This window comes from Pezoporus occidentalis, unplaced genomic scaffold (genome assembly GCF_034315485.1).
Source record: "Pezoporus occidentalis ecotype Australia unplaced genomic scaffold, CSIRO_AGI_Poc_V1 ctg61, whole genome shotgun sequence".
Taxonomy (NCBI): Eukaryota; Metazoa; Chordata; class Aves; order Psittaciformes; family Psittacidae; genus Pezoporus; species Pezoporus occidentalis.
Window position 1 is genome coordinate 1,930,513 of NW_026915955.1, and position 11,814 is coordinate 1,942,326.

Here is an 11,814-nt window from a genome sequence, read left to right on the forward strand (position 1 = left end):
GTCTGCTCTGCAACAACACACTGAGAAATGGGGATTTTTCTGCACAATCTCTGATATCCAATAAACGCCCCCTTTTCCTTCGTTTCAGCATAATCCCTTGCTGTCCCTGTCACTCCCACACAGACCCTCTCCAGCCACAGTGTTCTCTCTTGGCTCGGTGGGGCTCCACTGACTGCCGGGATCTCGGCCACCTGGCACACCTGCGGAATGGGCAACATCCAGGATGCTTACAGCTGGGAGGACTCAAAGAGTGAGAGGGGTCCGGAACTTGCCGAACATCACCCAGGAAGGCTGGAAGAAGCCAGATCCTCCTGCCTCCAGCCCTTGGGCTGTGATGCCAAGGTCCACGCTGCTGGCCAGCTGGTGGAGCGCTCTCTTCCTGGAATACACTAGTAGCTGGACAGGATGCATTTGCAAATCATCCACAAATCTCCCCCAGATTAGGTTACAGGACAGCGTTTTGACGGCACACATTACAAAGCTCCCTGGAAGGCATGGCTGGTGGATCTGCTGCTCTCTCTGCTCATGACCCATTTTGGCTTTCATCAAGAATCATGCCACCAGCTGCCTGGGTCATCTAGGAGGCTGGGAGGGGGAGAGCAACCCTGGGCTGGAAAGGGAGGTGGGGAAGGAGAAGAGGAGGAGGAGGAGGAGGAGGAGGAAAGGGGAGGATAGAAAGAGCGGGGGAACACAGTGAGTTGCTTTGCTTTAGTTGTGAAGATTTGAATCCCAGTTCTGAGCTCTCTGCAAAGGCTTGCTGGGATACCTCATCCCCTGTCCTGTGCAAAGGTCTGTGATTGGGGAGGTGGTGTGCTCGGCGGGCAGGGCCCCTCCCCTGGGCTGGATCCGCCTCTCATCCCCTAGATAAATTACTAGTGTCCTCACTAAATTCCTCGGCTTTCTCGCTCTCTCTCCCCCTCTCTCACACACGCTCACTCCCTCCCTCAAACACAGGCAAAGCGGGACTGGGGGGCGGTATCGTGCCTTAGTGCTGGGGAGGGGGGGGGGGGGCGGGAAGAGGAGGAAAATACTGGCGCCCCTTCTCTCCTCCACCGCCTTGAAGTAGATTTGAGGAGCTGCTCTTCCTCCCCCCACCCCTTCCCCCCATCCCACTGGTCCTTTGGCATCTTCCAGACCATGTCCACTGGGTCCCTCAGTGATGTGGAAGATCTGCAGGAGGTGGAGATGCTGGAGTGCAATGGCCTGAAAATGGATACTAACAAAGAGTTCGGGGCGTCCACCGAGAGCAACGAGGAGGGATCCAATGGCGAGAATGGCTCCCCTCAGAAAGGGAGAGGGGCCTCGGGAAAGAGGAAGAAAGCTCCCCCCAAGAAGAGCCCTTTAAATGGAGTGAGCCAAGAGGGAAAGCAGGTCCAGAGAAATGCTGCCAACGCCAGAGAGAGGGCAAGGATGAGGGTCCTTAGCAAAGCCTTTTCCAGGCTTAAGACCACTCTGCCCTGGGTGCCCCCAGACACCAAGCTTTCCAAACTGGACACCTTGAGGTTGGCCTCCAGCTACATTGCTCACCTGAGGCAGATCCTGGCCAATGACAAGTACGAAAATGGCTACATCCACCCAGTCAACCTGGTAAGTCACAGCCTGCCGGGAACGGGCACTCTTATGCATGTGTGTGCCTAGGAAGAGGGATGGGGCATGTGCGGAGAGAAACCTTCCCTGGCCTTCTCACAGAAAGTCTGGTGCCAGTGGGGTGGCAAGGGGTACTGTGCAAGGGGACAGGCTTAACAGCTGCCCTCACACCCTGTGCCCTGAGAGTTGAACCGCTCCGGCCCCATCTGCTGCTCTAGCAATCCGCTCCAGAGGCAAGCAGGGGCCACTCTGGCCACAGCTAAGGCAGGGACAAGCTTTACTATCCCAGAAATGCCTGAAAAACCTCAGCAGATTGATGACAGCTTTCTACCTGCAAGTGGGCTGATGCAGGAATTTGGCTAGAGAAAGGCATGTTTTAGGAAGCACCCAAGCCAAGGACCTACATTTATTCTTATCCCTTCTTTCTACCCTAGCATTTCCTCCCGTAACAGTTCTCCCAAGCCCTAGCTTTTTAAACACTCAGTTTTTGGGGCTCTGCACTCAGCCGCTCAGATTTGCTGGGTCCAGGATGTTTCTCCTACCATGTAAACTGGCGAAGGAGAAATAAAGACCAAGAGGGGGTGTCTGGCCTGGACTCTGCAAAACCTCCCTGGGCTGTGCAGTGTCCCTCCTGCTGCTCCCACCACCCACAGAGAGTTTTCCCGAACAGCCCGGGGTCTCCCCACCATACCCAGCCACCAGAAACATCCAGTTTCCAGCTCTAAAAATACAGGTAAATTATGCAAACCGGGAGTGGGCAAGATCTGCCTCGGTTCTTTTTAGACATAAAGCCTTTACATTGCCCACACATGTGGACCCTCCCAGATAAAGGGATCACAGAGAGAACCTGGGGATGTTTCACTGGGGTCCAGCTCTGCCTTTTGAGCTCTGGACTCTAGGGGAAAGTACATTACCCGCTGTGTCATCTGATAAGGGCCTGAAAGCTATTTAAAAAAAAAAAAATCCTCAGCACACCACCACCGGGAAAAAAATAAAGTAAAACAAAACCAACACCCAGTTCACATATAACACACACACAGGCACCCCTGCACAGAGGCACACCAAAGCAAGCTCCCCGAGGGGCGGGAGGCCGGGGAGGGCTGCCGGGGGATGCATGGCGGCTCCCGCGGGGAAGAGCCCCCCACACCGGTCACCACCAAGTGCCGGGAAAGGCGCGGCAGCCGAGGGGACGCGGACCTGCCGGACGCAGACGCCGCGGCTCCTTCCGCCCTTCGGCCGCGGATCAGACGTGCTCCGCCGCTCCGAGGATGCCTGCGGGGAGCCCGCCGGGGCCGGGAGGCGAAACGGCAGCAGCCGCCGGCGAAAGGTGGACGGGTTCTCCCCGAAGCCGGCGGCGAGTGCCCCGGCCCTAGCCCCGCAGAGCGCTGCCAGATGCGGGCCCAAGCGGTGGATGCCGGGCTCGGTTCCCCGGGGCGCTCCAGGGCTGGACACAGGCGTTACAATGTGCATTTTTCCGCGTGTAACCTCCTTCCCACCCGTCTCTTTTCCTGGCTACAGACTTGGCCTTTTATGGTAGCTGGCAAACCCGAGAGTGACCTGAAAGAAGTGGTGAACACAAACCGCTTGTGCGGTCCGACGGCATCCTGAGCCCCGGCGGCCGGGCCAGAAGAGACCCGGCGCGGCCGCGGAACGGGCGGCGGGGCGGGCGGGAACAGGCCGTGGCCCCGCCGCTGTCCCGGGTCCCGCGCAGGACGACGGGGAGCGCCGCTCCCCGGCGCAGACGAGACCGAATGTACAAAGACTCCAACCCGAGATATGCCGACTCTATTTAACTTTATTAAATGCGTGTACAGTCGCGTGTCCTGCACCAACAGCCTTGCTGGTTCAAGCGCTACTAAAGACATAGTTCAAACAAAACCTACCACTCGTGTATCTTTAGTCTGAGACCTCTGAGATACGTGGATGCCTAGAAAAACTGACTTTGACAGTCATCTCTATGGAGTAATTCACCCTAAAGATATATAGATATATTTTCTTCAAGCAGGTTCTGCTCTATTTCTGTGAATAAACCTTCTTTTTCACTGAACACAGAGCAGTGTAATGCTCGTTTCTGACTCTCGTCCTCGGCGGGGAAGGACCGCGCTGCAGGGAGCCCGCCTCTCCGCACCGGGACCCGGCCGGGCTGCTGCGCTGGGGCTAAAGATTTGGAGCAAATCCCTGGGGTAGATGGGCCCGCAGCCCGTCCTCGCCTCGGGAGCCCGGCAGAGCCCCGGAGCCCGACAGGCCCCCCGCCACTCCGCGCCGCTCCGCGGGGACGGGTGCAGCTATCTATGGATGAAGTACAGTCTGTCCTGGGCGCTGGGAAGTCTTAAACATCCTCCTAGCTATCGATCAGCGCGCCCGTGGGAGATGAGGCCGAGATAAACAGGAGAGCGGGGCGCTCCCCCTGCACCGGCAGCGGCCGCCGGCAGCTGATGCGCCAGATCCCACCGCGCTGTTTAATGTTTCAGGGTTATGACCGCACTGTTTACAAGACGTCTTCGGTTATTTATACTGTTACTATTAGCAGAGGGGCTTTAAATTTCCGCTTCACTTGCTCTCTCAATACCGTCCCTCGGTTCCGTTTGATACCTGGGTCTCTTTTGGCCGAAATCGGGAGAGGGGCAGCGCGCTGCCGGGGGGCAGCAGGAGTTGGAAGGGGGCTCGGACCCTCCCGGGAGCTGCCGCCCCCCGGGAACCCAGCCGGCGGGCGAGGGCTCGGTTATGTTTATTCTCCCATCCGCTTTACCCCCTGAGATAACCGGGTGAAGCAGAGCGTTCTTCAGGCAACCCGAATTCACCAACCGGGTTCACGCGTGGGCTAGGCTTAATTAAAGCAGTTCAGCGTGAGGAGAGGGATGTGCAAGCACTTCGGCCCTCGTTACAGAAAGGGCAAGGGCCTGCTGTATCGTCCTAACGGTTTTGAGGGGGAGAGACGTTTAATTTCACTGTTTCGCAGCCTTATATCACCCACATAACTAAAAGCGGACCTCCTCGCCTGGGCTGGCCACAGGCATCTCCACTGCTGTGAGTGGGGTGTGCCAGGTGAGACACGCAGTTTGGCTACTTTACTGCCAAAAACATAACCCTGAACAGCCACGGCTCTGGCTGAAGAGATAAGCAACTCCGGTAAGCACAGCTGAAAGGGCTGATCTTTTCACCACAGGCATTGGGAAATTCAGTGGGAATCGCTGTTCTCTTAAAATAGAGCCCTCTGACCTTAAGCTAAGTGCAAATGAAAGATTCATCACATGCACAAATATCATTTAAACCACTGAAATTAAATTGACTGTTGGATTTAACCACTAAAAATGTCGACTTAAATCCATACTAACTAATGCTTGCTTGAGACTCACAGCAAGGTGCTGTTTCCTTTCTAGAAGCTGATGGGAATCTGAGATATGCATAAAATTCAGAGTTAAACTAATATTCTCACAGGTGCTTCTTTTGCCACCCTGCTTTGTGATGCTTACTAACTGCACTCAGCATCCTTCCCACCCTTTTGAGTTAGCCACAGTCAATGCTCATTTGCCACCTGAAACCCAGCATGGAGAAAGAGAAGGAAGAAATGCAATAGTCCCCCACGAAATGTGAGGAATACAGCTGCAACCGCATGCCAAAAGCTGCCATGTAAGCGGAACTGTAAGAGGAGGCTGTACACCATTATTCCTTGTGCCACTCTTCACTTTATCTAGCAGTCTAGCTTGCAAGCTTCTTGGGGACTAAACTATTCCTCAAGCATCCTCCACTTTCCTCAGTCCTTGCTTCTGAGCAATGGCTCAGCAACAAATAAAAAGGCAAAAAGCAACAAGCAATAAACAAAAGCAACCAGCAGTACACAGAAAGGTAAATATAATGGCTTTAGTCTGATGATAAAACGATCAGCGGCTTTATCTCCATTTTGAAAACAACCAATGTATTTTCCAGAGGTGTTTGTGTGGCTGGGAACTCTTGGTCCACTGACTCCTTGTGTACGGGCGCAGCACTGATGGTATCGGCAGTTGGCTTCAATGGCCAAGTTTCTTAGATGAATCAAGAGCCCTGCCACGTATCTCAGGAGAACAATGAGTGAAATCATTCATTCCTGCTGCTACGTGCAATTTTAGAGAAAAATATTTGCAAACAGAAAATGTGTGTTTAGTCTGCCTGAAGCAAATGATGATTTTGAAAGGAAATGTGCTAAGGGAAAACAGTTTAAATATCAATTATTTTAAAGAAAATATGTTGTTTGTTTTCTTGCCTTTCTGTACAAAGTGATGCATTTCAGTATTTACCAAAATATACCTCTATTCCTTCTTCATGTGGAAACAAAACTGACTTATCTTTCTGTATCTACGTGAATGTAGATGCAGCTGCATGAGTGTCTGTATACATTCCCTCCTAATAATGTTTGAATTCATTGCCTGATTTCAACTGAACTTGACAAAGGTCTCAAAGATAACTAAATCGACCCTTTTTTTTTTTTTTTGGTGAGCTGAGTAGAGAAAATAGTAATAAAAAAAATCTTTAAATTCTGCAACTAAAGGGAAGGTTTCAACATGAACTCAGCCCTTATCAGACACCAGAGCATACAGAGCAGGGTGCCAGCTGTAGATGAAGCTTCAAACGCTGTTTCAGTGCCAGTTCACAAGTTCATAGAAAACCAGCTTATGGACCTGTGTTTTTAAGATAAGAACTCTGTAAAAATAGCTCAGTCCCATCTGATTTTAATTTTTTTTTTCTTTTTCTGGAAGGAAACCCAGTTCCACCCAGCTACTTCTCAACCACTTTTCAGGTCAGCTAGACAGGAAAAACACTTTATTTGCAGAGCTACACTCAGTGTTTGGGCTCCTGGGTTTGGTGCTCCTCTTGTATTGCTTAGAAGTTTTCACAGTCCATAAGGTGTTTAGGAGCAAGCGTTTTTCCATCCCTTACAGAAGATTTTAGGCTTATCTTATCCTTTCACTGGGATGGAAATCTGCCAACCTGAAGTATTAGCAGAGCAAAAATGTCACTTCGCAGACACCTGCACAATGCCTTCCTGTCCTGGGTGCTGCCTGAGGCAGTGAGGCCACAGGGAAGGTCAAGCTCCCAAGCTGCAAGGTGCACAAGAACATACACTAATAGCTTATTCTTTAAGTGCCTCCAATATCAACATTCTCAGCTTATGTCAAAAATTAAGAGAGAGAAAATCTGTGTGGTTCCCTCTGCAGGGAAGCTGGTTTGAATTCTGGATATAATTACCAGATCACAAGCACAGGTTTGTTTGAAGCATTTGTACAGGTAACCCCACAGTCGTGTCTGCCCAGAAAAACATGCTTCTCTGGAAAATGAACCACATATGTTTTTCAAAAGGTAATCTTTCCTGGCACCCCATTGTCACTGCTGTTCATTATTATATGTAGTAAAGAAAAACAAAACACAAAAAAAAAAAAAAAAACAAACAAAAAAAAAACAAAGCAAAAGACCTTAGCTAATTGCAGGAAATAAGATGTGTGAAAAATGAAAAAAACCCTCAGATACATCAGTTGTACAAATGGAGGGTATAATCTAATAAAACTGCATGATATTTCTAATTTCTGTCTGGATATCTGACTGTAGATTTTCCCTCATGGTCTCCCTAAAAGGACAGTTTTTCAAAAGAAATTTCAATGACCTTGAAATGAAATTCAGTTTCAATGAAACTGAAATTTGTGGCAGCAAACAAAAGAGCATTTTGTAATTTCCATGTATGTACACACCTAGAAAAACCTCCATACAGAGGCTCTCCCAACAGGCAGCAATTCAAATTGTCCCATGTTCACTGCTGGTCCATGTTGCACTGACTATTCCCGTATTAAGGCTGTGCTGCCAAATGCAGGCCCACAGGGTAAATATAACTTTGTGCTCGCTATTTTGCTGCACACTGCTTCGTGCTCCTTAGCCCAGCGTGCTTTATGGATGGGAAGTGGCACAACCAGTAATAATAGTGCACCAGTAAAGCTACTGGTGTGTTATGGCTTGGTGAATTTCTGCAACCCTGAGGCCACAGGGAAGGTCATGCTTCCGAGCTGCAAGGTGCACAAGAACATACGCTAATAGCTTATTCTTTAAGTGCCTCCAACATCAAAATTCCCAGCTCATGTCAAAAATTAAGAGACAGAAAATCTGTATGGTTCCCTCTGCAGAGAAGCTGGTTTGAATTGTCATAGGTCTGACCTAAAACTTATGCTCCAGGGTGGATGGGGAAAAAAAGTGTTACATTTGGTAGGACTGCTGCTGGCAGATTCCAAACTCAGCAAAGTTCTTCAAGTAACTGATTTTTCTTCAGTTCACTTCAGATGCTGGTGTATCTATCTGAGTTAGCTGTATAAAAACAACTTTGAGTAGGCCTAGGCATGCAGTCATTGCATTTCCCAGACACGGCATGGACATACCCCAGGGTCACAACAGTTCTGAGATGACGCATTTTCTTGCCTTAGGGTTTTGCCCTTAACTGAAACTTGTAAACAGATGAGATGTGTTTTCAAGCCAGTGCGCATGCGTGCACACAGCTACACCATCCTTGCATGGGGAGTGGAAAGATCAAAACATTCTTGTAAGGCAAAAAATAAAAGATCGTAACAAAAATAGGAGAATAAAAATCAATGCAAATCCTTTCTTCACTTTAAATTCTTAGAGCCTGTTTTCCTTAAGTAAGAAAAAAAAAAAACCAGCCCTTATTTACATCTCAGGCTGCTGTGTAAACTAGAAGACCATATCCAATTGTAAATATGGATTATCTACACACACAAGTCTTCTCTCTTGTTTACATGCTCTTTAAGAAACGGGGATCACACACACTAAGGAAAAAAGGGAAGGGTGCAGCTACACAGCCTGGAGACAAGGGGGGAAAAGGCATAGAATAACTCCTCTTCCTCTGACTACTACTGCTTAGTGCTTGTGAAGGGACCCACCGGGGAAGGAAGCAACTATCAGCAGCTCCATCAGAGATTGGTAGAGCCAGGCCACGGCAGAGTTGGAAACTGGGAGGTTGAGAGCTGCAGCTGCCTCCTCTGAGAGGAACATCTGCGAAATCCTGCACAGCAGCAGCAGGGGAGGAGGAGCAGGCACAGGCAGCGAGCATTCCCAGGGATGCACTCACAGATAACTGTCCTGCTGGATGGCTTCCCAGACTGCTGCAGCAGCACGTCCCTCCCCCGTCAGGGACGAGGTAAAGACCACTGAATGCAACAAGCAAACCAAGTGTTAGCGTGGCCTCTTGCTTCGGCATCCTGTGATGCTTTTTGATGGCCGAGCTGACCAGAATGGGAACAGTTCTTCCTCAGCAGTAACATGTTGTTTTGCTCTGATGTATGTAAGACTTCATACAGCTGGCACCTCTAAGTCAATGCACAAATTAAACAGAAAATGGCAGTTACCCTGGCACATTTGCAATCACCTCGTGGCCAAATGTTTTCCCATAGGAGGTTGCTGTCATTCTGATGGGAAGAAAAAGAGGTACAGAGCTGATAAGTGACCGGCTGAAGGTTCACGCATGAGCTTGGTATGGGCTTAGGACACCGGCTCTTCTGGTTTACAAACTTACAAACTCATTTCCTAGGTATGGTGAAATCATCAGGGATCTATGCTCTTTTATTCAGGACAGAGATAGGAATGAGAAGGGTGTAGGGAAGGATCCTCTCAGGCTGTACATCTCTATCTATATCTGTACTTGCTAGTGTTGATAAAACAATCTATGGACCATTCTCTGGCTCCGACAGCCAGTGCTGTGGCCAGGGTCTGGCTGTGGCTCTCAATTACTGCCAACAAAGCTCAGCACACATAGTCTGTAAATACCATTCAGTTGCAGGGGCCGAAACTACAGACATGTGTTAAATTATTGTAAATTTTACTAAAAAAATGCCTCATCCTGATCATTTGACTTTATTCTGGGGTACTTTGCTGCCATTTTCTTCATATGCTTTTATTATATTAAATAATATATCTTACTACATGCATTACACAGTATATACATACAAGCACTACATAATATATCTACACTATATAAAATATGGCATATTTACTATATGATAACTATTTTAATTTTTATACAAAAATATATAAAATAATATATAAAATTATACAGAATGTCTGAGTATCATGGAGCTGGCTTAAGTACCATTTGTGGCAGGGAGGTAACAGTTTTAACGGTGCTAGCATGAGTTACCATGCTGCACATCATCAGAGAAGTGTGAGAAGGCACAGTTGAGTTTACACTTTCAGCTGATAAACTAAGCCCTACAGCAAAGGATTCCCTCCCTGACTGATCTCCTGCCAAAGGTTTAAGCTCATTTGCTGCTGGCTGCCAGCTTGGGAGATGTCTTGTAATTAGCCTGCAGTATCATATGTGCACAGCTGACGACCATTCCCCGGTGTCACTTCTATGGAACGTGTGAGATACAGGTTGCTCTGGGGTACCTCCTTGCCAAACACAAATACTTCAATATAGTCTTCTGCACAGAGCCTGCAGGATTTAAAATGCAGCTGTATTAAACTCTCTCCTAGCCTTCCCCATGGTCTGCTTCAAGGGGCCATCCAGCTTTTTTCTCTCCCCCTTACACTTTCCCATAGCCTACCTTACACTGGGTGTTATCTGACTGAAAAAATTAATTCTGTAAAAATAGAAAAATTCAGATAACCAAGCATTTGCTTTAGTTTCATGCATGATTTTTATTTTTCTTTTTACAGAAATCTGCAGTTACAGCTGAATAACAACATAATGAAATTGCGTCTTTGCTCACTCTCACTGATGTAATTACAGAACAAAAATATGTGCAGTGTCCTAAAGTTCAGTGATCCTTATTTTTACTTTGCTAGTATTCTGATACTGATGGTCCCAAGCAGCACACAATTCCATACTGCAGAATGTCCCGCACAGGAAACTGCCCTCCCAAATCTCCATCTCCTCTTCATTTCCTAAACAAAGGATTGAGAACCAGAGGCACAGGAAAATGAAATCACATAATAAGGAAGTGGCAGTGTCAGAAATGGTCTCTGTGCCTTCCTTGTTTGATGTCAGTACAGCATCTGGTAAGTTAAAACAAGGAATAGCAAGAGGAAGATGAAGACAGAGTTCCTGCACATGGGAAATCCTTAGCATCTTGGTCATACTACTGAAGGAAGCCATGGGGGTACATTAGGGTTGTACGGAGGAACGGAGACCAGGAGGGGGACAACATAAGGACAGGATAGTCAGTTTTGCAACTATATGGGTGTAGAATAAAATTGGAGGCACAGCTGATATTCTTACATGTCAAATGAGGCAGGTGCTCAATCACCTTATTTGCATTCCATGTTAATGTGATCACAATGACTTGCATGCATGTGCACGTTTTCTAAATATATATTTAAAGATGCAATCTTCAGTACATGTCCTAGTCTAAACAGGAAAAAGCTCAGGCTGAAAAGCAGCCAAAACTTTGAAACTGTATGTATGGGTTCATCCCTACATCAGTAAAAAAGCCCACCATGATTCTTAATGTCCAGTGATGACTGCACATTCCTGTGGAACACCTGCTAGAAAAAAGTTATATCCTGAAATGGCAAGCATGTGGAGACAGAAAATAGATGTGTATTCGCTAGAAGGTATTTTGTGTTCAATTCATGCAGATCTTTATGAGTGTGCTAAAAAAAATAGAAGCTTAGAATTCAAGCAAAATCAGAGTTTATAAAGCTTTTCTTCATAACTTGCTTATGCAATCAGCTATTCAGAAAAAAAAAAGCAAAACAAAAAACCCACCCCCCCCCCCCCCCCCCCCCCAAAAAAAAAAAAACAAAACCAAAACCAAATCAGCATCTGTAGTGACACAGCTATACAGAACCTTGAAAGAACTGTCAGGGAGAAGAAGACACTGCAACGATCTATCTCACAATGACAGTGTTAATTATAATGACTCAGAGCTTTTAGGCTGAAGCCCATAAAGAATTAAAACAGCCTTAAGGCACTCCATAGAAATGCTGGAGATCCCGTGCAAAGTTACAGAACTGCGCTAACAGTTGCTCTAAACTCAGAATCCCCGTCTTTAGCGGCTCGCATCTTTTGACTATCTCCACCTGAAGGTGGCGGATCCGTTCCCGTAACAGGCCGCGGGGTGGCAGCGCTGCCGCGCACTGGTCCCTCCTCCTAACGGGAAAGCATTAACAAGCGGCATTAACAAGCAACACTGTCACTGGTACACTTGGAGACGATTTGGAAAATCTGAAACACATTTTTGACAAGTGAACCTA

General features: G+C 47.8%; 1 protein-coding gene across 1 annotated transcript; it reads left to right on the forward strand.

Moving 5' to 3' along the window:
- Positions 1-875: 875 nt before the first annotated feature.
- TCF21 (transcription factor 21) lies at positions 876-3,634 on the forward strand. The gene is made up of 2 exons (XM_062639595.1): positions 876-1,587; positions 3,106-3,634. Exons 1-2 carry the CDS (start codon positions 1,138-1,140, stop codon positions 3,193-3,195), a joined length of 540 nt encoding a protein of 179 aa, XP_062495579.1. The 5' UTR covers positions 876-1,137; the 3' UTR covers positions 3,196-3,634.
- Positions 3,635-11,814: the final 8,180 nt, after the last annotated feature.

What these genes read in the sequence shown, in the direction of transcription:
- TCF21 (XM_062639595.1), top strand. Translation starts at nt 1,138, where the DNA reads ATGTCCACTGGGTCCCTCAGTGATGTGGAAGATCTGCAGGAGGTGGAG. An exon ending in ACATCCACCCAGTCAACCTG is followed by an intron (nt 1,588 to 3,105) that starts GTAAGTCACAGC and finishes TCCTGGCTACAG; the next exon opens with ACTTGGCCTTTTATGGTAGC.